General features: G+C 36.9%; 1 protein-coding gene and 1 long non-coding RNA gene across 2 annotated transcripts; one reads left to right on the top strand and one right to left on the bottom strand.

Annotated features, from left to right (window-relative positions):
• Positions 1-820: 820 nt before the first annotated feature.
• LOC120113352 lies at positions 821-7,248 on the bottom strand. Its single transcript, XR_005515267.1, has 5 exons — positions 6,993-7,248; positions 6,759-6,843; positions 3,373-3,555; positions 3,128-3,220; positions 821-1,720 (listed from the first exon to the last, which is right to left on the bottom strand). It is a non-coding gene; the product is annotated as an uncharacterized LOC120113352 (long non-coding RNA).
• Positions 7,249-9,094: 1,846 nt separating this feature from the next.
• Positions 9,095-27,054, top strand: LOC103704250 (probable protein S-acyltransferase 23). The gene is made up of 13 exons (XM_039134138.1): positions 9,095-9,569; positions 9,654-9,794; positions 11,691-11,803; positions 13,945-14,024; positions 15,310-15,473; positions 15,897-16,035; positions 16,130-16,229; positions 17,598-17,658; positions 21,324-21,401; positions 21,639-21,737; positions 21,967-22,045; positions 22,138-22,286; positions 26,428-27,054. Exons 1-13 carry the CDS (start codon positions 9,312-9,314, stop codon positions 26,614-26,616), a joined length of 1,650 nt encoding a protein of 549 aa, XP_038990066.1. The 5' UTR covers positions 9,095-9,311; the 3' UTR covers positions 26,617-27,054.
• The last annotated feature ends 237 nt before the right edge of the window (positions 27,055-27,291 follow it).

Below are 27,291 nucleotides of genomic sequence, written 5' to 3'. Positions count from 1 at the left end.
ATTCTATTTGAAACTCTATTTAATTTTATATAGCACTCACAAACTTTTAAGAAAAACAAATGACCATAGTAATTTAATTTATCATCTACTTAGTAATATTCTAAAATTGTAGTCATAACATTTGATTATCCAATTTATATTTATATTTATATCCATATTTTCAGTATCTGATTTGTATTCATGTCCATTTAAATTAAATATTGACATGAATTTTTGCATTCTGCTAACATCTATATTCTAATCTATATTTATCAAATAAAATAAATATGGATACGAATATACTAATATATGATCGATATCCGATCCAATTTCAACTCTAGTTATAGCCATAAAAAATTGCAAAGAATATTAAATTTTAAGGACATAGTCAAATAATATTGCATGCTTTTTTGAGGTTAGTGGATAGTCAAATATTATGCTGTTTGCAGCATTTGTTTTTTGAATCGGAAACGGTGATTCCACCTCAAACCCACTTGCGGCAAGCAAATCATGGGATTCAGGGCTTATCCCAATGGGCACACCCCTCCAAAAATTCCAAGTATTTGAATGAGTAATTATTTTGTGGATGAATATCCCTCCATTTCTATCTTAAAAAGTTTTTTTTTTAAAAAAAAAACACTTTGTACAGTACCATATACGACAATTTTGAGATTTGAAAACAACAATATAAAATGTTCTCAGCACGCCACTTAATATGTGATGTCATTTCTGAATCTCAAAATCGATTATGTACAAGGGTATTTTAATTACAGAAAAATAGCCACCCCCAACCCAACCTCAAAAAAAAAAAAAAAAAAAAAAAAAAAAACTAAGTGCAGAGTCCTCTGAGCTAAATACTTCTTCTCATGCTGGAATTACTATGATTTTATATGGGCTTGATTTATTAGTGGATCCAAAACTGTACGATGTTATATTTAAGATGTAAAAGGCCAGAACCAACGCCCGAGAGCCCAACGGAGAGTGGAACTGCCAAATAAGATGTTATATTTAACTGTACATCATCCACATCCACACCCTCATCATCATCAGATGTTTGATTGTAAAAATCTAGCAAGTCTTACAAAAAAAAGTATACCACTATTAATCAGAACATATGAAGAAGAAAGCCATGAAGTAATTTAAAAAGACAAATAAGAACAATGAAAAAATGATGGCTATGACAATGCCAAAAACAGCAGTTGATAAAATTACTTAGAAGCCATGATCCAGTAGTTTTCTCAACTCTACTGCTAGTATTCATTTCTGCAGACATGATTTCAAAAGTGGAATTAGAAATATTAGGACCAGTTCTACAGAAGAAACAAGCCTACAAGTGCAAACCTATAAAGAATTAAACAAATTTCTACAAATTACAAAACCCTGACGTGTTACGTTCTCCCACGTTTTAACAGCCAGAAGCCCAAGGGTGGTTGTTGTTCTCGTTGTTGTTGTTGTTGTTGTTGTTGTATAGCTCGAGGCTAGAAATGGAACCAACTGGCCTATACGCACAATCCTATCCTATCCGAGCCCGTCATTGCACTTCGGACAGCCGTCCGTAGCATCATAAGTCCAGATTCTTTCTCATTTCGAGGAAAAGGTTCGGGAGGAAAGGAAAACAACAGAGGGATCCGAATCGGACCTGGGTGGAACTGACTGATTGACTCGACTTCAAGTTATACCGACCTATACCAACTGATTCTGTATGGTGCCATGGCTGGGCTTGAGAAGAGAGTCTTTGAACCTGTATTAAGGTTATACCATTCTATGCTGAGCGAATTGTACCATACCATTAAGGTACTGGTATAGCGAACTTCGATATATGTGTGTATGCATGTATGCACGCATGTATGTGTTAAAAAGTTGATAAATCTAGAAGTTTTCTCATAGAGGATTATTGCAAACCATGTAGTGAGGGGAAACCTCTCATATTATATTTCTTGCTCTTAGAATAATATGACATTATAGAACCAAAATTACCAAGTTCCTTTGATTGCAACTCCTAAAAGTCCTTCAGTTCAATGAGGAGACACATGAAGAAACAACAGTAGAAGAGATAACTAGGCACGTTTGTCAATCAAGTTTGTCATGGACGTTCAAATATATCACAACCAAATCTGCATAATCTATACACATCACAATGAATAAACAGGATAAAATTTTCCTACTGTTACAAGCTTCAAACTTGAAACATAAAGTTCTTTTGAACCTAGAAAGCACTATTCTATTAGGCTGGGTTAATTTGGGGAATAAGATCGAATAATAGCTTTTTAACACATTTAATCCACCTTATTCAGCCTACCACCAACATAGACAACTAGTTTAAATCACTTTTTTAAGGGCAAAATAAGTATTTCGGAAAACTTGGTACACCATAAATGATCTACCTCTTTCTTCTCCAAGCCCATTTATCCCACTTAACCAAACCCATCTAACCTGCTTAACCCAAGAATTTATTCTTACGAAAAGATGGAAAAGTTTAACCCTCCTATACCCTCCAACCTATTCCATTTAACCAAGCTAACATGAAATTTTTAATGCTTCAACTGCAACCTTAAATGTTAAAATTTCAAAGCAATGATAATGAAAAAAAAATTATAGTAGGAAGCCCACAAACTTCTATTTTATTTTTCACATGTTTGGAAATTTGTATATATTTACAACAAAATCCTTTGAATCATTTCCACAAAGGACATACGAAAGAATGGCTGAGATTGATATAGAGTATGCATATAAATCATTAGTGTAGCATGCACCAAAATCCAACAAAATCCATGATAGGAAATCTAGCAATTTTCATATTTTTTCCACACATGCTTGGACATTCATAAACATTCGATGACAATAACATATGGCAAAAAATATTACTGCAAAGAAAACTAAGAATTACTTGTAGGATGTATTAGAGGATGGACTATGCCTACAAACTAATTATTAGAAAATAGAATCCAAATATTCCCACCTCACCCCCCACCCCAACACTAGCCCCCCTCCTAACAAAAAAAAATCTAGCATTTCTTTCATTTTCCTCATGTTTGGACATTTAGACAAATTGTGACATAACAAACTTATAAAATTTACACATGGACACACACACACACACACACACACACACACACACACACAGAGATTTAAGATACTGAAAAGTTACCATGGAGTGAAGGGTTGGATGCTCCCCGAAAATGGCCAAAGGACGGGACTGTCTGCACAAAATGAAAAGGTTTGGACCCTCTTATCAAGACTCCTGAATACAAGCACGGAGCTCTAATATTAGTATCTATTGCATATTAATTGATGACGAAGTGCCATAATTGAAGATAAAAATGATGTTCCTGCCCCAGTTGAACAGTGCTCAAGTACCATAATCACAAATGGAAAGCATGAAAGTTCAAACACCTGCAAAAATTCGTTCCCTGGGAGACAGTTTGTCTAGAGCAAGAAACTTTTGGTGACAGATCCATCCTTGTGTGGGATGATATCTGCGAATTTATAGTGCAGATGGGCGGAAAACCGATAAGATGGTTTCAGTCTATTCAACAACTCAGCAGCAGGAATACTACCTACAGTGTTCTTCTGGACCTGAAAACAAATACTTCAAATCCTAAACATTGATATAAAATCAGGAAGTGTCAGCTTCTAGAGACATTCACTTATGACAACACAAGTTGAAATAAAACAATAAAGCACAAAAAATGACAAAAATATTTTGAAACGTTCATAATGTATACATATGTATACTTGGCATCAATATAGATTTTATTTCTGTCAATAACTTTAAACTACAAATATTAGTGATAATTCATAGAAAGAAGAGTGCTTGCCGTTTTGGAAAATCAAGTCCACTTGAGAGTAGGGTGAGCATGAATTATCAAGCTTTAAGATAGTAATGAGGAATCAATTAGAGCATTATCAAACACAATGCACAAACTATTTATTTGTGCTTGACGTCTAGGCTAAGCTATTTAATCATGCAGAATAAAACTTAGTTAGCAACCGTTTGTGTGAACAGAATGAATGACATAATCTGTTACTACTGCATAGGATCAAATTGAACAACAAAAAAATAATGTGGCTGCACCAAAAAAAAAATGTTATAAGCATCCCCAGTAAACTATGACTAAGGCTGCAAATGGGTCGGGTTGACCCATGACCCGACCCACTGAGACCCGATCCGACCCAGTTTAAAGGACCTGTGGGGTCAAGTTGGGTTCTAAAATTAAACCCATTTCATTTTTCGGGTCCGGTCTAGATTTACTAAATTCTGGCCCTACCCGACCCAACTCCTTTGATTTTTGGAACAATTTTAGATTTCTTACTCTACGACCCGACACTTTTAATTTTTCTTACAATTTTGGACAATTTTTCTTATTACTTTCAAAAAATGGAGGCTACTGGGAGATAAGCATACTTAGAGTTTTATGGCTTCGATATGTTCTCTCTCTCTTTCTCGCCATATGTGCATACTTCAATTTCATGGATATTGTGGGACATGTTGACTCTTTTTCTTCCGATTCTTCTGACACTATATAGATATTGGTTTGGGGAAGAGAACAAGTTCAACAACAACGATCAATAGCTCAGTTTTTATAGATCAATTGGGAGAATTCATTCCAAAAGCAGCCAATCTAGAATGACATTTCAAACTGTGTCAGCAATTTCCAAAATAACATTAACATTCCCACCCCGAGCATTGGCATCCTTCATGCTTTGTCTCTTAAAATCTCTATAAGTGATGGATATCACGAATTGCTGTTTGAAGTACTGTTTTTTATAATGCACCCAAATTTCATTTCCCTAGCCAAAGAGAAACATTTGGTTGGGACTCAAGCGATTTGTGCAAATATTGTAAATTATTTTAACAGTAAAGTAAAGCAGAACTTAGTGTCAGTAAACAGTTTACTAAGGCCCTGTTTGGGAGAGCTTTTGGAGGGCCAAAAAGCACTTTCTGGCCCTCCAAAAGTACTTTTAGGGAAAAAAGTGTGTTTGGTAAAATTTCCAAGAAGCTGTTTCAGCTTTTGCGGGAAGCTGAAAACAGCTTTTTGGCAGAAGCTCAATTTTGGAGCTTTCCGAAAACACTGTTTTCAGCTTTGTCGGGAAGCTGTATTTTTGACCAAAATACCCCCATTTAAAAGTTTCTTTTTCCTCCCAAAAATCTCAATCCCACCGCCTCTTTCTCTCTCACCATCCCCCCCTCTCTCTCTCTCTTCCTCTCTATCTCCTTCTCCTCAATGCCGTCGGCCCTCCTCTTTTTTTTTTTTTTTTTTTTGGAGGCAGCCACCACGCCGGCCACCCGTGGCCGCGCCCCCAGCCCCCACCCGAGCCCCCGCCGCTGCGACCCACCACATAGCCAAAAAAAAAAGGAAGGGGAGGAAGGGGCCGCCATGGCCGCTGCCTCCCCGGCCGGCCCGCCATCTCGGCCCCCTCCCGAGGCCCTCCCTCCCCCGCGGTCGCCGCGGCACGCCGTCCCGGCCCCCTCCGAGCCCCTCCTCCCCCGCGGTCGCCACGGCACGCCGTCCCGGCCCTCTCCCGAGCCCCCCTCCCCCCGCGGTCGTCGGGGCCCGCCGTCCCGGCCCCCTCCCGAGCCCCCCCTCCCCGCGATCGCCGTGGCACGCCGTCCCGGCCGCCTCCCGAGCCCCCCTCCCCCCGCGGTCGTCGGGGCCCGCCGTCCCGGCCCCCTCCCGAGCCCCCCTCCCCCCGCGGCCGTCGGGGCCCGCTGTCCCGGCCCCGTCCCGAGCCCCCCTCCTCCCGCGGCCGCCGCGGCCCGCCATCCCGGCCCCCCTCCCGCGGCCCGGTCCCCCTTCCGGCGCCGCCGGCTTCGCGGGAGAAGAAGAAAGGAGAAGAAGGAAAGAGAGGAAGGAAGGAGAAGAAGAGAAGAAAAAAGAAAAGAAAAAAAAAAGAAGAAAAGGAAAGAAAAAAAGAGAAGAAAAAAAAGAAAAGGAAAAAAAAAGAAAAATAAAGAAAAATAAATAAATAAATAAATATGTATATAAATGAACGAATAAATAAATAAATAAAATAATAAATAAATATATTTCAATGAAATAAAATAATAAATAAATAAATAAATAAAAATATTAGTAATTATTTAACCAATTTTTTTACCTAGTTAGAAAATTTGTTAGAGAAATAAATGTTCATCAAAAGAGTAAAAAATTAATTTATACTAATAATTATAATATTTTATACATTTATTATTGTATTATACTATAAATATAATATAATATAATATTATGTTATGTTAAATAATTTAATATTATTTTAAATTATTATCCTATAGTATACAATGTTATAGTACTATATTATAATAATATTATGTTACATTACATTAATATTATACTATATCATATATTTATGTATTAATATATATTATATTTTATTATGCACTATTGTATAATACTAATAATGTCCTTTATGGTCATTTTGTCATACAAAAGTACTTTCTCAGTTTGTTTACCAAACAAATGTTAAAGTGCCACAGCACTTTAGAAATATAGTTACCAAACAGCAAACAGCTTTTTATAAAAGCTCTACTTCCAACAGCTCTACTGCCAACAGCTCCCCCAAACAGGGCCTAAGTCAGAGATGTATCTCAACGCTGCAATGCAAAATAATTTTACAACCCGGTAGCATTTGATTCCAATGAAACCGAAACAACAAAAAGAATAGATCCGGAGATTGTTTTTTTTATTTGCTCAATATTGATAATGCATCAAACAATCGGATAAGAACAGTGGACTATGAACTCAAAGCGAACAAGAAGAAGAAGCTCAATTGACCCTTACCTTCATGTTATCCTTTGAGCAATCCGAAAGGGACGGAACAAGAGGATATTTACAGAAGACCTTATAGAACCCGCTGTATCTAATACTGCAAGAAGACGGAGAGAAGAGGGGAGGACACATAAGCAATACCATTAATACTAAAACACAAGATTATACGATAAGAAAAAAGTATGGCGGTGAGGGCGGGCGGCCGGCGAGGAGGAAAAGAAAAGAATAAAACAGGGGATGGCTTACCGATCGAAATCCGGCAATCTTGCGAGGACATTCCGGCCGGCGACAGTGGTCCGATGAAAGGTGAGGTCAGGCGAGGCCCTGAGAAGGGAGACACGGCGAGGAAAGGCGACGGCTGGTGGGAAATTTTTTTCTACGTTTCCGGCAACAGCGATCAACTGACGCCCCACGAGGGTGGGATATCGAGCTTTATCGCGCGTGCCGCACGCGCCCAGCTGCGGCTGGGTTGTTCAAGGCCAATTCAGGCGGGTCAAGCGGATCAAGGCCGGTTCAGATTTTCGACCGGCCGAAGGGCCTGGGCCTCGCAGAGTGGGGCCAGTTTCGAATCAAGCTGAAGCAGACCCAAGCGCAGCTTAACAGTTAACAGTAGTATTTTTCTTTTCTGAAATCCATGTAATTTGATAATTACTTAAAGAAAATAACAAATTTTTATCTTTATGAAACTCAGATGTGAGCTAGGATTAGCAGTTTTGAAAATTTTGTAACTTAGATCAATAATAGATTCGGCATGAGGTTCCAGCCACCCCTTCGTACATACACTCACAATAATGGCTCAACATCTTGGACTTCTGCTAGCGGTGCATGTCTTTTCTCCTTTTTTTTTTTTTCTTTTTTTTTTGCTAGGACAAAAAAAGAAAGGGAGGAGGAAGGGAGGAGCCCACCCAAGCATAGCAGCCCCTACTGGACTCCCACCCCGCCAGGAGAATGTTCGATGTGGATAAAAATTATCGTGTGTTGTGCACTCCGGCCGGTTTTACTCATACTCTCCCCATTTGTGGGCTGGCTCGGTGATCCCTTTGGGCTCCGACACGAACCCTCCATGTGAGTACGTCACACCTGACACCACCGAAACTACCAGCAGACTAGTAGTCCTTTTAAATTTTATGTCTGAGCAGGGAGTATTCGGTCTCCTCAATTTAATCGACGCCCGCGCGTTTCAAACTCGAAACCACTTGGTTGGAAATAAGACCCCGTTCCGTTGAGCTACCACCTCAGTGACAGCGGTGCATGTCTTTAAGAGAAAATTTTTGCAGCTAATTGGTTAGCAGGTATAAGAGTGAATTTTGATTTGCGGAGCTTCAACCCTTTCTTTAACTTGCTCAAATTATTAGCTTGAACGCCGTTATTTTGTCAGATATAATATTTTATTATATATTTTTTTAATAAGATGGTTAAATCATACAACCCTAGTATAACTAACTGCATAGAAGTCGAAAGATAAAATATGACGGGAAAAAAATGGAGTAGTCTCGTATTCGTTCTACAAATAATGTTTAGGGCTCGTTTGGTTCGCGGGAAGCATTTTCCTTCCTAGGAATATGATTCCTGGGAAACAAATTCCTAGAAAGAGGATGCCTAGAAAAGTACTTTTGGCATGTTTGGTTGACCATGGGAAAGTGACAAATTTCCAAGATGCTTATGTTTGGTTGGCCATCCACTTTCCTAGGAAAGTTATATATAATTCCTATTATGCCCTTAATAAAAATTAGGTTTTTAATGCCTCTTTAATGCTTCTTTAATGCTGAAGGGACTTTTTGGGAAAAAGTAAAAATGGAGTGATTCCCGCCTCATGGGAAAGTAACTTTCCCATGTTTCTCATGGGAAAGACTTTCCCATGAAATGTGGGAATCATATTCCCATGGGAATACAACTTTCCCTTCTCTCTCCTTTGAAAACTCCAACCAAACAAGAGGCATCTCATTACTTTTTCGTTGACCACACTTTCCCCCCTTCTTTTTCCGCGAACCAAACGAGCCCTTAAAGTTAAGGGCGCACCGAGTTCTAATTTTTTTTTTTTTTTTGAAGTCAAAAAAAAATCATGCTGACTGTGTTTTTTTGCGATAAGTATTATTAGCCGCGTTGAACTTTAGAAATTTTTTGCTCTCATCCCTGATTCGCACGTAAGACTGCAGAAGGTGAAGTCAAACGGCACGCTGGAGTAGATACGGTGGTCAAAAGACCATATCCGCCGTCCAGTTCATCTCTCCACGAGAAAAGTTTAACTAACGTGCGACCACCAAACATCCTCCGTAGATCGTCCATAACGAACCCGGCCCCGGTGCCGAGACACCTTTGACCGCTACCTTCTCATCTTATTTCTGCGGACCACTGAAACGAAGGCCTCGAAGCCGCCTCCCCCTGAAACCTCTCCTCCAGCGACGGCGGTCGTCTTTCCAAAAAGGCGACCATGACGTCGTTCGGAGTCTCACAAAAAAATAAAAACCCGAACTCTAACCCTAGAATCTTGACCCCAACCACATTCTCTTCCTTCCAAACCCGGGCTCTCCTCTTCTCTCCGATTCGCCTTGCGTGCTATAGGGCATGGCGTCCGCCGCCGGGGAGATCGAAGTCGTCTCGGATCCCAAAACCCAGCAAAACGGGATCCCCGCCGGGGATAATCCCTCTGTGGACCTCGTCGTCGACGTCTACTCCGCCTCCGCCTACGGGGACTTGGAGAAGCTCCGTAGGTTCGTGGAGAGGAATGGGCAGTCCGTCGCCAGGCCCGACGGCAACGGCTATTACGCGCTTCAGTGGGCCGCCCTCAACAACTATGCTGATATCGCCGAGTACATAATTGAGGTAGTTTTTTCCTAGTTTCTCTTTCCGGTTCTCTCAAGGCGTCCTGGATTGCTGCTTCTGATTACAGCTTTTTGATTTCCAAAGCATGGGGGCGATGTGAATGCCACCGACCATACGCAGCAGACGGCCCTTCATTGGGCGGCGGTCCGTGGTTCAATTGCGGTGGCTGTCGTGCTGCTTCAGAATGGAGCTCGGGTTGAGGCTGCCGACTTAAATGGTTACCGGGTAATATTTTATTTCGAGACTGCTTGTCATCGCCTTCCTCTGTTGAGAGAGAAATTGTGGATGATTCACATTGGAAAAAGAAAGGGGCATGATTAAGAGTTTGGTGCGGCGAGAGATTTTTTTGCCTTACTGTTTTGATTCAAAAGAATCCTTCTTTGGCCAAAGGTACGGCGGTGCATACCTGAAACGCACATTTGAACATTTTGTGCTTTGTAGGTTGTATGATGCAATATATGATGTCAAGCTGTTCGATATTAGTAAGAGCATCAGCAATTTTTCTGAGGAAAGAACTGAGGGTTCATTTGGTTGGGGGTAATGTGACGGGAGAAAATAAATTTTATCGTGTTTGATTGGTGGAAAAATTACTTTGGAAAGTAGCATCGGAAAATATGTGTGGTTAGAGGTAATCTTTTGCGAGAATGTTGCTAAATTTCTAACAATATTTTTGAATAAATAATTTAAGTAATAGCATTTTTAAATTTTCAAATATGTATATCAGTTAATAAATATTTTATGTTAATTATATATATTAGAAAATATATTTCTTATTATAAATAAATTTCAGTATATTTTGGTATATAAATAGATATGTTAATTATTAATAAATCCTATGTTACATTTATTGATAATTAATAAATATTTACGAATTATTTATTAATAATTAATATTTATTGATAGATATACTAATGTAGTAAATATATTATGTTTTATAAATATTATTAATCACAAATATATTAATACAATATATATTAATATAATATATAAAAATATAATTAATAATAATTATATAATATAAGTAATACAATATTAATATAATATAAGTGAGGGTATTTCTAATGATATTTTCAGATTTTCTCTACTCGGTAATTTGGTATAGAAAAACAAATACCACCCTTTTGGTGGTATTTATTTTACTTTTTCTCTAAAAAAATAGATATGAGACCCACCATTTACTTTATCATTTCTCTCATCCACTTTTCGTACCAAACATGGTAATCTGACATGAAATTTATTTTTCCATACCAGATTACTCTCAACCAAATGGGCTTGAATATTTTGAAGTGTTTTCTTTTTATTGCAAAAGTATTAGCAATGCAATGAGATGCTCCTTATGTTGAGTTGTTTATATTCATGAATTAAAATAAGTGTTAATTGAACTCAACAAATGAAATGTACCCTACTTTATCTACAGTAAAGGGCTATGGCATGAATAATGTAGATGAAACTCTTCTTTTCCTCAACAGCTCCAATATTAACCAGGCACTCTTGGTTGTTCCTTTCCTGGATATAGATTATGAAGCATGACCTCCCCATTGCCATGTAAAAGAAGGGCTATGGTATTAACATCGTATAGAAATAGCAGGAATTGCTGGCCTATATCGTACATGCATTTATATGTAGACTAGCCGCTGTTGGCTCGTCTGGCTATCTTGTCCTTATGGGTATTTTTAGATCTTAAGTTGTATATTATTCACTCATTCAGTTTCACTTTGAAGAATGCCAGTGAATCACACCCGGGTGTTGATTAAGTTCATTTCAGTATTGAAAATAAGAATTATTGACGATTTAACATACCCAATTCAACTGTATTTTTTTCCTTTGCTGTTATGTTAACGAGGCTTGTTGTTTGGTCCTTAAAAAGAAGGCTTTGGTCTTTTGCCCTTTCATAGAAGGTCTGTTAGCAACGTTTAATTTGCTTTTCTAGCCTATGCATACATTTTCAATCTATACAGCAGTAGTTGACCATTTCATTTACTTTCTTGCAGTGTGAGGCTAATGCTTGAAAGTTCAATTCATGCTGCATATCAAGGACTTCATGTATTGCCTTTAGCTGTTATGTGTTATATTATTAGATTATATTGATCATATCTTGATTTGTGGATGGATTTGCATCAGGTAGTTCATGTTGCAGCACAGTATGGACAAACGACATTCTTAAATCACATCATTGCTCACTACGGGGCAGATTTTGATGCCACAGATAATGATGGGAGAAGTCCGCTGCATTGGTATATCATTCTTTTCATCTAGTTGGTTTTCTTTGTTATTGGAGTTGCTGGTTCTGGTGTCTTAGAAAGTGTTCTAATGCTGTCTATGCATATGCGTCCCCTTTATCTTTATTTATTTATTTATTTTTTCAGATTGTTACTGAATGGTTTCTAATTGTCTACTTGTTGACCTTTTATCCTGAAGTTATATGTTTTTAGATATGAACTGCCTAGAGCATCTGCCTAAGGGATGGTATTTTGCTTAGATACCATGTGGTGCCTTAACATGATGATACTATCCTTGACATGATGATACTATCATGTTTTCCAATCCACCCCCCCACAGAAATAAATTGAAAAAATAAAAAGAGAAAAAGAAAGGAGAGAAATAGCTCATGTTTTTTGGACAGCTAATTGGTCATCCTTATCTGCCAATGCTTTAGTTGCCAAAATGAATTGTAGCTGGCTCATGATCAGTGGTGAACCTAGACTTCCTTTGTATTTTGGTTTTCTTGACTCCCCTTTTTGCTGCCATTACCCTTTAGAGAATCACTAGCTTCTAAGAGCCCGTGGGTTGTCATTTCCATATGCTAATGACCTCCTTTCTGCAAAACAGTTATGACTAGTTAAGAGAAAACTTCTCTAATGCCAGTTGTAAGTGCAAAGATAAAGTTGCTTATGCACACCCACACATTGTTTAGGTAACCTCATACATAAAGTTGCTCTGGAGCCATTCCACTTTTGGAAGCCCACAACATATTTCAGTTAGGGCATGCTTGGCTTTACTTGAATTAGTCCTTTAAAACCAAAAAAAATAAAAAGTTAAATTAACAGCCATTTGATTGCTTAGCAAGTTAAAAGATATCATTTTAGATGATATTTGAAATCTCATGATTAATGCAAGTTTAACTTATTATGGGGCTGCCTAGTTCTTTTGATATCTTTGCTTTAAATATTTTTGTTTTAATGCTCTAATTTAACCTTTTACCTTAACATAAATGTTGTGCAAGCATATAACATCTTGGATGTCTCATTTTGGTCAAAGATTGGCTCTTTTTTATTTTTCCATTGTATCGATATTAGTTACTGCTTTTGTTACATATAGAAGTTTCAATTATTAGTTACTGTTTAGAACTAGAAGAAAAGTGAGATCCATTGTCTTGTTTGATAATCAAAGGTGGATGGTTGAGGCTGGTAAATGCTGTACTGTACAAAGGCTCAAACTGTTGTATGAATTTAGTTGAACTTGTTTAGTGGTGGAAGATATTTATAAGAAGGTAACCCCAGGTAGTAAGAAGAGTGGTTGGTTATGGTTTTAATGCCCTGACCTGCATATACTTGATGTTCATAAAAAAAACACAATGGAATAAGCTTACCATTGTGCCAAGGCCAGCCTATTGTACTTGATTGTACATGATGTTCATGTTGATGTTAATTGGGGTATTAGGTTCTCTAATATTATCGAATATATCATGGCTGATATTATAGGAACCAAGATTTCTGAGGTCTTGGTTATTATTGGTAAACTTGGATTTACTTTCATATTTAATTGCTGATTTGAATAATTAATAATTAAAATATTGTTTTAAAATCATAAAAAGCAAATTAGGAAATCTTAGCCGATATTCTGATATCACGTTAGCCAATAACAATTGTATCTATTTATATTGGCCAATATAATTATGGTGGAGATATAAGTTATACCGTATTAGTAGCTTCCCAATACTGATACAAACCGATATATTGACCGAGATACCGGTGGAGATATAGACCATTATATACATCACTTCTTTACTTTTCTAATTGCTGTTATTGTGAATTCATTTGACATTGTTTTCAATTTAATTTCTATCACAATTCCAATTTACAACATCCGATCTCATCTCTTGTAAAGTCGACAAGAGGGTCTGAGCACCTTGGAATTTTGTCTTGTAATTCAGTGAAAGTGTATTTTCCTTTGGAATCAGTTTATCACTCTGCAGAATTTTCGTGCAATCACATTTTTCTCCTTTTTGTTGGATTACCTATATGAGTGTTTTAGAATTGCTATGTATCTGCAATAGATGCCAAATCAATAAGGGAAAAACCACTTATTTTTTTTAAGTTATGGGTTTGCTACATTTATCAGCCAATCATCTTAAACATCTCATGCCATTGTCCAGGGCTGTGTACAAGGGAGATGCAGATACTGTAAGGCTGCTTCTGTTCAGGGACGCATACCAAGGGAGGCAAGATAAAGAAGGTATCCCTAATTGACACTTTCATGCAGTTTCCTCTCCTTATTAAGCATTATTCCTTTTTGTGTTTATTTACAGATAGTAATTTAGAGTAAATGCAGCAATTTCTTTGTGGCCTTCCTATTATATAGTAGTTAAGCCCTCCTTCCCTCCCTCTCTCTCAGATATTGTGAGATAACCCTATAATTATGCATAGGGAAAAATTAGTTAAATGCTAGTCAGGTGGGGTGACTCTGAATCTATGGGTTTATATGGGAAGAAGTGGCATGATATTGTGAATCTATGGCTTGATATGAGCAAATGCAGTTTTTTTCTTATTTTTTAATAAGTTCAAAATGGAAAGTATGCATCTCACTCTATGTCTGTAGCAGGTGTGTAAGCCACTTTTATCCTATAGGCATCTCATAGATGGAAGTAGTCTTATCTCGAATGCCTAGCTTAGCAGAGCGACGATCATTTGTCCTTGAATTTTATGTATGATTAGATTCTAGAGTAATAAGTACTGTGAGTATGTGTTAGATTTAGTCTATGGAGCCACATACATGCTTGCGTATGTGAATGCGGTCCCCTAACTGCACCACACTCACCATTTGAGGTTAAGATTTGTGGTCCTGTTGCAAATAGGCTGAAGAGTTGGTCAGCATAGCACCAGTTGACTGCATATATGGCCTACCTAGCATTGTACAGCCACCTGTGTGACCCACCCAGACGTGCTGGCTCAAGCTAATGTTTAGGGTGGAAGTGGGGTTTCGGGCTGGCTTACTACAGGTAAATATAACTTTGCTATTAGATATTAAGTACTTAATAGGAACTAAATATTAGTTGCTGTTATTAATATTGCTGTTGTTATATAAAAAAGCACTACTGTTACTATTATTATTTTTATTATATTTCATTCATCTTTAAGTATTTTAAGAAGTACTAATTGCAGAATTCACCTGTATATTAGCTCGCATACCACAAAAGCGCTATAGAGACCCTTGACCACCCACATACTGCAACGGCATTTTAAAACTCTAATTGTGATTCTGCCATGTTTGCTGCCTGAGGTTGGCTAACCTCCTCATAGGTGGCAATCCTAATACTTAAAAGAAAAAAGCACACATTATAAACCATTTATCTTTTAAAAAACAGTGTTAGGTATTGGTTGCTAAATATTATTGACATATATCATTTGTAATTGCATCATATGACATATTTGGAAACTAATTTAGTGGATCTCAAAATGCTGAAAACAGAAGTTACTCATCAATTTAGATGCTAATAATATTTTAAATGTTACGGTGTTAGGCTGCACAGCTTTGCACTGGGCTGCAGAGCGAGGCAACACAGAGGTGTGCACTTTGCTTGTACATGCAGGCACTAAAGCAGAATTGATGGTGAAGGATAATAAAGGGTTTACTCCTGCTCGGCTTGCATCTGATAAAGGTCATCGACATGTCGCCCGCATTCTTGTATGTACTGATGAGAGGTTATCATATTCTTTATCTTTTATACATACATAATGTTCACCATTTTAGATTTGAACTAATAGTTATGGGTTCACTTGAAAGATATTTATACTTAAATTCTGTTGGAGATTCGTCTGGGGTTGCTTACATACTGTTCTCAAATACATCTATGATGGCTACGTTACTTAAATCTGAACTTCAGATTAAATTCATTGTTGTGATTATGGAGAAATCAGTTTGCTTTATGAACCTGAAGAATGTTGTACCTTCTCAAGATGAACCTTGATATGTTGATGATTGCTTATGAACTGTGAAGATTTGTAATATGCTGCTTTTGGAAAAAAAATTTAGGTGCTACTGAATATGACCTGAATGTGCTGAAGCCTTTCTGAACTTTACTAGTATTAATTACTGTGCTGTATTCAGTCCAATGCAACAAGCGCAAATGGAAATTCCTGCAATGATAAAGTTTGTTCTGGAAGGATTAACAAAATTGGATATGCGCCGATTTTGCTGTTTGTGATTATTATCCTATTGACTCTTTTCATAAACTCCATCCTTATTGGTGAGTAATGCTGTTATCTTGATTTACTGATTGATGAGTAATGAAAGTTGATGATTGCAAAATTTAGTCTCTAATTCTACTTCCCTCTTTCTAGCACCTAATTTTACAAAGGTTACTGCTGTTGTTGGCCTTTGGGTATGGACTGGTCTTTCACTTGCAGCTGGTTCACTATTAATGTTCTACAGATGTAGCAGGTAACTCTTTAGGTTGGTTAGGCATAACTTCAATTGTTTACTAGATGGCCTTATCGTTACAAACTGATGAATATGCTAATCCTGGGATGTTTTTCTTGTAGTTTTGCAAGTACTTGTAAAGTTCAAAATCTTTTTATATCTGGACAACATTCATGATGCCATTGTTAGTCAGACCTTTTAGAGGTTTTTGGGTCCATGAAAACTATTCGACAATGTAACATCATTTCACTCATTTGGTGATAAAAAAGACCCAGAAGAAATTCATTACCTTATTTTTCTTGCTATGATGGCATCTTCATCTCCTAGGTCCCTGAACACTTCTGGCAAAAGCAAAAGTGCCCTTTTGATGCTACTTCGAGCGAGATGTTTACACCTCTTAAATTGTATTTGCAAGTTGGCCATTTGACATTATTAAAGTTGTATTTAGCATGTTTGATATCTGTGGCAAGTGAAACAGTTGCTATCTCCATGAAGTGGGTAGGCAGCTGTAATCATATGTAATAAAGTCATGTTCTTGGTAAGTGTTTATATTGTATAATATGTTTAAATAGTCAGTCTAAATGCTTGATGCAAAACAAGTTAGCTTGCTTGCTCAAATTCAAAATGGATTGCACCAAGCATCTAAAGTTCTAAACTCTGCGTGTACACATTGCACTTGTACAGCTGGGGTGGCAGCATATAGCCCACTTTTTGAGATTTTTTAAGGCTTGCTTAGGTCCAAATCATACGCCCCAAGAAGGATAAAATTAAAAATATAAAATTAAAGTCGTATCTTCTTCTCTAGTGGCAGTCATATAAAGCACCAGCGATCTTCCATCCTCAGATAGGGAAAGTCAAAAACAGTCACGAGAAGAGAGAGGGAGAGAGAGAGAGAGTATTTTTTCATTTAAGATAAGTGTAGATAACTGTCTTAGCTTGTAACAGAATATTCAATAGTTTTTTGTACTCACTTTCTCAAAAATGTCTGAAATTTATATAGATAAAACTCAGATGAACATTTCCAGTACATATAGCATTAACTGATAAACGTCAAGCAAAAATAGTGAATGTCTTTTGCTTGTTATCAATCATCTAGCAATATTTAGTATTTCACTGAATTCCTCTGTTGTTCTGAATCTTTTCATTCAGGCCTTGGAACTGACATTGGTGGTTATATAGTTTACATGTGATAAGCCTTTTTGTTTCTCTGAAAAATATTCTTAATAGAAAAATATCTATAAGTATGCTTCCTTTTTTCCTCATTTATCACCTAGGTCCTTTGGATGATCTGCAATAGAATACATGTCTGGATATGATACTATGTTATACTTCCCATGTTATTGCCCAATTTAATACATTCTCTGAGCTCATTAAGTGGTTGTATTGCAGCAAGGATCCTGGCTATATCCAACCAAATATTAGACGGTCAGCAAAGAATGCAGGTGCAGGAGTATGTATTGTCTATCTCAGTTGCATGTTCTGCATATTGTTGATAACTATAACACACATTGGTAATAAAAGATTTAGCTAAAAACACACTGAATATGGAAAAAAGGGTTTGCCTGGGATGGGACCAAATTGAAGTAGGATCCATAACCCAGTTATAGTTATCTGGGATGGAGCTAGTTCTATATGTTTAAATTTGGCAGGCAACATGAAATGCTAAAGTGATTAAAAAGGCTAAGTAAAATCATCTTTATTATAGTTCATTTTTAGGAATAATTTCCAATGGGCTTTTTCTTATATTTTGTTTGGCATGAATTTCCATACCTTCTTTCATTATCTTAAATGATGAGTTGTTGAATGATAATCACAAAAGAAATTACCAGTGACTTATTGAGTTGTTACCTCATGTAAGTCATTAGTTGCTAAATTGATTTGTATTATATGTCAGCTTCACATATGTGTTGGTTCGAATCATTATGCACATCTAGACAAGTTTTCCTTAGTGTTTTCCTACTTTTGCCAGGGAAATCCTTTATACCAATTGAAATACTTAATAGATGATTCGGTGTTGAAAGGGGAATACTTTTGTTAAGGACCATTATTAGTAATATCGATATTAATATTTTTCAAAATTTTCTTAGGGTTAATAAAGAGGAAATAGAGGATTCGGCGAAATCAGGAGACCTGAATCGAATTCACTTTGTTTATGTTTAAATTATAAATAAGAAGGAAAAGTGAAGGAGGAATAATAATGGGCTAATAGACCATCAGACGATAAAGTTGATGGCATTTGAGACAATCTGATACATGCTTATATTTAGGAAGTTTTTCTAGTTAGTAAGCAAAGTGGGCTGAAAACAGATCGGATACGGATTGGATATTGGTGATGTCCATATGTATATCTATATTTGTTCAATAGTCAGTATTAACAGATACTAAAGTTTGTACCCATATTTGTTCTAAACATATATACATATGAATCAAAAATTAACGGTACCCTGATTTGTTCTAAATGAGTATATATATATAAATCAGATGTTATTCTGAATGTAAATCAGATTTATGAGCAAAATTTGATAAGGACCAAGGTTTGGATACTCTTAGGAAGGCATAGCATCCCAACATCTCCAGCATTGAGGCAGGGCTATTCCTAGTGTTGTGATGGGACGAGTCAGGAAGTAGACTCAAATGGGATGAGACATCAACCAGCTTGAGTGCCATTATGTGGAGTGCTGCATTCCATGGAAAAGCTGGGATAGCCCTGTCCTATGATATTTAAGACTTTGATAAGAAATTTTCTTTTTTGAGGAAAGGGCAAAGGATTTACTAAATTATATAATTTACGCATATTGATGGTTTTTAAGTGGTAGGAGAATGACATACATCTTACATAGCAAATTTATTTAATTAATAAAAACTGTATGATATTCATATCAATTTCAAGCAAGCTTCTAGGATTAATTCAATAAAGGATTTTTTTGTAAAAAAAAATTAAGATAATGCCAAGTATCTGGACATCTGAATATAAAAATAAGAACCCTTAGTATCCAGATATCCAAATCTGGATCCAATTTTGAAAAAGACCTTATTTTCTAGATATCTGAATCCAAGAAAATCTGACTATTTGGATATCTAAATCGAAATCCACTGTATCCAGATTGGAAAAAAGCCTATTTTTGTATCCGAATCCGTATCTGGATCTGTTTGAATTATGACTTTCTATCCAAATCTGATCTGATATGGATCTGAAAAAAGTAGGACTTTATTCAACCCACTTTCAGATGTACAAGCAAATAAATGAAACCCCGAACCCTAAATGTCTGACTGTGATATCAGGTTACAAATGATAGGTAGATGATGGGGCAGATGTCTTGAGTTTTTTCTTTTTCAAAGAACTTAGGTCCGAAAACATAGTTTTGGTTTCGGCTTTAGTTGGATCAAATGTGTTTTGATTTTGAGAATCGGCTCTATTTTTGGTAGTTTTAATCTAAAAAGTGTTTCAAAAATTTACAAGAAAACAATAAAAAACAAAACAAGTCAAGCAAATTATTTAGGAACTATCGTAGGCCTAGCATGGATCAGGGATGAGCCCTTTTTGTCCCATTTAATTGGGGTTTACAGCCAAACTTGCATTTGAACCAGTAAGGTTTGCTATAACCCAGCAATCCAGTCAAAGTTGGGCTTAGGGGTACAACTGCAGGCCAAGAGTAGGCTGATAAGGTCTATACCTAGGTGGGTTAGGTCCATTTTATTTTTCCTTAATCCAAAAATAACCCACTTAAAATTTAAACAGTGTAATGATAGTATTTATTATTATTTTATGATAGTATAATATTCTCAAAGCATATTATATTATGTTATTATGTTCTAATATAATATTACAACAAAATAATATTATATTATGCATTACAGCTCAATGTAATATCATATTATAGTATAATATTGATAATTTATTCTTACTATTTATTAGAAATTGACTCGAGAAAATTAAATTACAAGGCAAATTTGTCCATTCCATCAAAAAATTATCACTCTCTTTTCTTATCCTTTGGGCATCACCTGAATGGCAGTACGTAGGATATAGCATTTCTCCTGATCAGAAGTTATGCCTTATCCTGCCTTCACATATGCTCACCTGGTTTGACACCTTGTCCCCACCATAGTCCATCCCTTTCCAAACTAGGCCTTACAATATATTGTGCTGCTTCAGACCTTTAGGTTTACTGCTCCATGGCTTCATGCATAAATAGTCCACACTTTATTATTTCTTTTTAAGAAATGATTGAATCAACATGTTATTTGAGAATGCAACATGTAATTTGATAATTATATTTCATTTGATGACTAAAGACAATCTAATACATGACAATCTATATCCTTGACAATCATGCACAATGATGGATAAACTAATGGAAAATCATACATTCTATAGATTCCACTTTTTATATAACATCATACTACTTCAAATTTTTTTCGAAACTTCTAGGTTCTGACTTTGGTCTTGATGAAATGCTTCTTGGAATGAAAAAAAAACAGGAAACAATAATAAGCACCAATTGCTCATAATTGGTCCCTCCCCTAAGTCTTCACTAAAGTTCCAGAACCAACCACGGCTTTGCATTAGCTCGGTCCAAAATTTGAAAAGTTTTGGCTTGGTATTGGAGTTTCAATCGAAACTTAAAAATAAGGCTTTGGTCCTGCCGACAGGATGATGCTATCCATACCATACAATTCCAACAGGACGTCGGGTCCTAGAACATGGTTCTCTTTTGAACCAGAACTTCGTGACTGTCCTGACTGTCTTGGTTGCGTCCAGACACCTGGGATGCACCCAGATGGTTGTAATGGACCATGACACATTTTTTTTCTTTTTCTTTTTTTTATTGTTGTTGTTGGCTGTTTTAGGATGTCCCAACTCCTGACCATCCTGTATCCTGGTACTGTACTGTTCCAGGAGAAAATCAAAATGGGGCCTGATATGAAGATCTAAACCTTTGCTTAAAAGCATGTGTAGAATTGCTTATATACCATTCATTTAATTAACTTCATCCTTCTTTATTCTGCTTCAGCTTATTTTCTGCAAATTGTATCTGAATTAATTCTTATACACCTTCTGCTGAATTAACCTTTATTGCGGTCATCCCATTGTTTGCCGCTTGTATCTGACAGGATCCTCTGTTGGAAATTGATCTCAACAATTCTTCAACTTGGACAGGCAGTTGGTCCCAACTCTGCCCTACGTGTAAGGTATGCACAGCATTTTATTAGAGAGAGAGAGAGAGAGAGATGGGTAGGTGGTTTCGCAATCGTAAAGTGACCTTGATTGAACTCTTTTCTGTTTTTTGTCAGTAACTAGAAAACCCACTCTCGACTCCATATAGTGGTGGTCCATTGAGCATTGATAATTCTTTTGTTTCTGGGTCCTTGTTTAGGTGAGATACCTATCTTGAAGAATATTTACTGTAATCTTGCATTTCTCATCAGATAATCCGGCCTGTGCGCTCCAAACACTGTCTTTCTTGTAAACATTGTGTGGAGCAGTTTGATCATCATTGTCCTTGGATATCTAACTGTGTTGGAAAGGTGAGTAGTAGTTTGGCATGAGTTGGGTATGATGGAACAAATAATATGTTGAATTATATGAAATTTGTAAGATTGTAGCTGCAGTTTGGAAGAAATGGGGTAATTCAGCATTTTAATACAATCTGTGTTTCTTCAAAACTAGATGTATTTACATGATTACTTGTGTAGTTGAATAGTGTACTAAAACTTTTCATAGTGATTAGGCTTTTGTTACTTGGTTCTTTTGCAGAAAAATAAATGGGATTTTTTTGTTTTTCTTTGTATGGGAACATTGACAACATTTCTTGGTGCTGTCATTGCATTTCATAGTGAGTATTCTAAACCTGGATAACCATACTGGTCTTTTTCTTAATTTGCTTTGGCATATTTAGATATCTTTAAATTTTATGCTACGTAACAGGAATGTGGACAGGGTCACCCAAAATTCCTTCTTCTGAGACATGGATTCATCATATGGTGATGGAACATCCTGGTGCTGTTACATTTTTTGTCTTGGATGTTATCTTGTTATCTGGAGTTTTTGCTTTGACGGTGGAACAAGCATCACAGGTAATGGTTTGTTGGCACTTAATTCTTCTATTAATGTTGATGCAAGCTACATCTAGGATCATCAGTACATAGTGTTGTTAAGGAATGGAGAAATGCTTCTTGCAGTGTGAGCCTGTCCCAGGGATGGGACTCTGATACGTGTGAACAGATGCTAGATGTTTATGAAAATAATATAAACCTAGAATTCTACTTGTAGTCACTGGGAAGATGATGTGCTCTAACAAACCGAACTTCTTAGACTAAAGTGGCTTCAACAACGTGATCAGAGATTAAAACTGATTATTAAATATGTATAAAAGTGTGCAGGCACTTAAATACAACTTGTCTGGTTCATTCTTTTTTCTGTTTGTTTAATCAATATATGTGCATGCAACTTTCTTTCTTTCTTTCTTTCGTTCTGTCTTGCTTTCTTTCTTGCTCTCTTGCTTGCTTGCTAGCTTGCTTGGATACATTTAAGTTTTTAGAAGGAATTAAAGAAAGAATCATTCCAGAAAGGATCTAATTATCTGAGTGAAACATAATGTAAACTAATTAATTAATACCTTGTCTTAAAATGCCCTCGCCAAAAATTTGATATCTAAATGAATCCAATTTAACAAGGGTTTTTTGTCTACTGGCTCAAATAATGGCATAATTTGATTTGCCTTATGCAATGTATCCATCATATGACATGAATCATGCTCTTCTAGATGTCTAAATCATGGAAGTCTCCTATTCATGTGACGCCATCATGCCTATAGGCACGAGTACCACCAAGATGGCAGATCCTTTGGGATCCAGCAACTCTGCAGACCATCAGTTAACATGCAAAATAAAATTGACCATGAAATGGATATTTCCTGACTTTGGGGTTTATCACAGTTGTTTTTGGTCAAATGACTGGTTCACCTGAAAAATGTTGAGTTGACTATTTTTCAATCATCATCATAATCCAATGCCTTTTTCCCGTTGGTAGGAGCTTGGCCATGGAGAATAGTTGTAGGTCAAAATGGTTTGATGAAAGGATTAAGTTGTTGTTTTTATGACTAGCTGAGCTGGTATCAGCTCTTTTAGAATTGGTGCCAAATTCCAATCCATGACAACTATAGGCAAGTGACAGGTCTGCTAAGGCCACTTTGATGTGAATGAAGAAGTTCCTTGTTGCAGGGGAAGCACCTTGTTGCATATCAGTCTCGTATGAGTAAATAGAACTCTTCCAAATTCCCTCGGATAGACACAGCTTTTTATTATTAGGGAATTGAGTTCATCTATAAGGCACAACTAAAAGCCGAAAAGTTAGTTGGAAACAGAGTCTGAACCGAAAATGATGTCAGTGCTCATAGAGAAGGGGTTGGGGAAGGGAGGGGGTGGGTGGTGGGGGCAGCAAAGATTGGAAAAAGGAAAAGGGAGGTAGCGGAAAAGAGTGGAGCTAGCCTTTTTATGATCTTATAGATTCGTAAAGAAGATGGTTGTCATGGTAGATGTAGCCAAGATAATGAATTAATCAAGATCTCATGGTGGTTTCATGCATTGAGACTCCACATAAAAGCTACAATGGCAGAAGGGACAATCCGTCTTGGTCTTCGTCATATTGTTGTAGGAGAGGATCATAGAAGAATCAAGGAATGAAGAAGAGGGTGCTTGAAGAATCAAGGGAGAGAGAGAGAGGGGGTGATAGAAAATAGAGGAGAGAGGTCAAAGCGGAGAGGGATGATAAAAGGTGAGAGAGGAGATCAAAAGTAGAGGGTTTCAGGATGGAACACTGTCATTTTTTGCAATGATCAGGGAAAGCTCATTAAATGTGAGTACTTTTTGCCTGACACTATTGGCAGTTTATGGAGGACCAAGCAATTTGTGAGGATGGTGGTGAGAGATTAAATGCAGGAAATATACTGCATTTCCAACATGAATTATAGATGTAAAAAGAAACTTTTCAGAATATTTGCTTTTATAATTGAGGTAATATCATAGCCACACTGGATATGGATATGGGTGAGTTAAATGCAATCACACTAAATCTTATTAATTAAAAAGAAATCTTAGTATAAGGAACTACATTTATATTAATTAAAAAAATGTTAGGAATTCGGGAAAATGAAATCTTTTTAAGCAACTAAATTAAAAAGAAGTGCAACTGCATTTCTTAATCATGTATATGCTTTATCATAATCTCATAAACATAAAAAGAAACTGCACCAAGTCATATTGATCTTAAAGAAGGGCCAAAAGCAGACGCTAAGAGTGCCACAAGAGATGAGGATTGTTAAGAAGAGCATGCTAAACTGTACATTGATCTGTAGAGACATCTGTAAAGAAGCAATGATGATTATTAAAAACTATGACTTGATAAGTAATTTACAACTGAGATGGAATTGATTCAATGGTCAACCTGAAAGCATTAACTGCTTTGTATTTGTCATCAATCAGTTAAATGCTAAAATATAAGAGAGGTTTCATGGATGTAGATGATAATTTTTGATTAATAATATGGTTGAAAACTAAGTTTGAATAATGGAAGAACACTTTAGAGGTTTGGAGTTTAAAATGCAGCAATAGAGGAAAGGGATGCATGTATTGCTATTTTGGTGGAAATGGTAATGAGGTACCAGTTAAAAAATTGATAACCAAGTAATATACCTATGCAATCATTTTTACAATATTGAAAAAGAGGCTTCTGAAGTGGTGAGGCATTTTTTTGATATATGACTATTGTATCTGTCCAAAAGTGAAGGAAAACATACAAGATAGTAGTATGGCTATGGTTAACTGCATATGCACAATAAAGTATTTTGTATATTAAAATGTCGAGCAAGATAATGTTCATTGACATGAGAATGTTGAAATGAATGGGTAACAAATCCACGGAGAATATAGCCAGATATGATTTGTGAATTGAAGCGAATAATAGTCACCCTAGTTGAGGAAAAGCTGTGGAAGACTGGTTAAGATGGTATAGGCAGATAGAATGTAGATATAGAACGAACCGAGATTTGTTTCACGTAAGCAATGCCATCTCTTGGTCCACTTTTGGTAGTGTGTCTTGAAAGCTTGCTTTCTTCAGCAAGGTGTGCGACGTTGCAGAATGAGGTATTTCCCTTGTTCTCATTTCTTAGGTCGGCCAATGAACTGGCAGACTCCCTTGCTCCTGAGGGTTTTTGGAGTCAAAATTTTGTGAGAAATACTACCCAACTCTTCCTATAGGTTCTTGCAGACCCTTTCGTTGCTTCTTGTAAATTATAATCCTTGTATGGTGTCTTTTTTTTTTTTTGATCAGCAACACCAGCCGCCAAAAATATTAAAAATTAATTGCGGGCTCGTATTATTGTGGAAGGATGCATATTTCAATGAAATCAGCACCGATGGAGGACATGTTTCTTATTCTAATAGATGACGATGGATTTATACAGATAAGCTCAAAAATTGAATGGATGCTGGTTTGTTAAGGTCGTGGTATCAGCTGTTTGAAGCAAGTCTGAAAATAAACAAGTTTGCCCACCTTGAACTCGCAATATTTCTGCTAAAAAAGACTATGGAAACTCACTGTCTTATATATCTTGTTATGCAACTTCTATCATCTGATGGCAACAATATGGACAATAAGGACAATTTGTTATGACTAATTGGTTGGTAAGGATTCATTGTGAGTGATTGGAAAAGTTTTATTGTCATATCCCATGACTTAATATGAAACTGGACAGGAATGCATAACAATTTTGATTTCTTTTGAAACTGCCTGTCATGAAATTTTTGACCATGCGATTCTAAGCACTAGGAAATATTGAGCCAGGAATAGCTATCTCTGCAGCAGGGGATAAATATGGTATTGTGATTCGAGGCCCCTGTTCTTTCTCGTAGAGATGCAGATTGAATGGAGATCTGTTATAGCTTCTTGACTTGCAAAATATTTTAAGGTTGAAAGGGCTCTCACTTATGATTGTTGAACCCTTTCCTTGCTAGGGATGGTCCTTACCAACTCTCTCCATGTTTCAAGACATACATAATGTAACATAATGGGCACTGTTGCAATGAAAACATGCGGAATGCGATTAGAACTTTCCGAGCAGTGGATTGTGCACTTTGGAGCATTGTTGCATGCATTGTCTTGCAGATAATCACATCCAATTTTACAGTGACTTACAGTCAGGTGTTCATTTGTATGCAGATAGCGCGTAACATCACCACCAACGAGTTGGCAAATGCTTCTCGTTACTCATATCTTCGAGGACCAGGTGGACGAATCTGGAATCCCTATAACCATGGTTGCAGAAAGAACTGTACAGATTTCTTGATTCATGGGTACAACAATGATGATAAAATTGCTTGGCCATCGCTTGAACAAGCTGCAAACTGAGTCTGAGTAACCAAATCCCACCCCCCCCCCCCCCCCCACCCCCTTTTCTTTTTTTTGTTCTTTGAGAGAAGAGCAATCAAATCCTTGTTATTGAAAATGGAGCAGATTTAAGTTTCAGGTTGTACAGGGATTTCAGTGAATTGATTTACGGCTGGCATTGCTTGAGGTCAAAACTAATGGACTATTAGATTTTCTGGACAAGCTGCGATGAGCCTCCTACTCTGGGACTTCCCATGGGTCAGAATAATACTCAATACGTGCATGTTCAATTTCCTAGACGAACTAGGAAATTGGCCCCCACACGCTTATCTGAGGATTTTATCTGTGGATACCAAGCCTTGCTCATGTCTACAAGATGGCATCTGTACTATAATGTTTAATTGTAATGGAAAACGAAATTGAAAGTTTGATATCATCTACTAAATCTGCTTCCTTTTCGATTTCATGTTCCCTGTTCTCCAGCATCTAGCACAAGTTTTTGTTTGAAGAAATTTATGAGGGAGCTGTCAATATCCATGCTTGAAACTGAAACCCCTCCAGCAGAAGCACCAAGGAATGGTTGGTAGAATATGGTTGCCCAGATTGATAGTATTCATTTTAAGGCATCTTACAGTCCAATTCTGATAAACTTTGACATTGAAACTGTTGCTGGAAATTGGACCCGGGGGCCGCCAC

The sequence above is a fragment of the Phoenix dactylifera genome, chromosome 15, assembly GCF_009389715.1.
Source record: "Phoenix dactylifera cultivar Barhee BC4 chromosome 15, palm_55x_up_171113_PBpolish2nd_filt_p, whole genome shotgun sequence".
Classification (NCBI taxonomy): Eukaryota; Viridiplantae; Streptophyta; class Magnoliopsida; order Arecales; family Arecaceae; genus Phoenix; species Phoenix dactylifera.
Note: the sequence above shows the minus strand (reverse complement) of the source record. Positions and strands in the feature narration are given on the sequence as shown.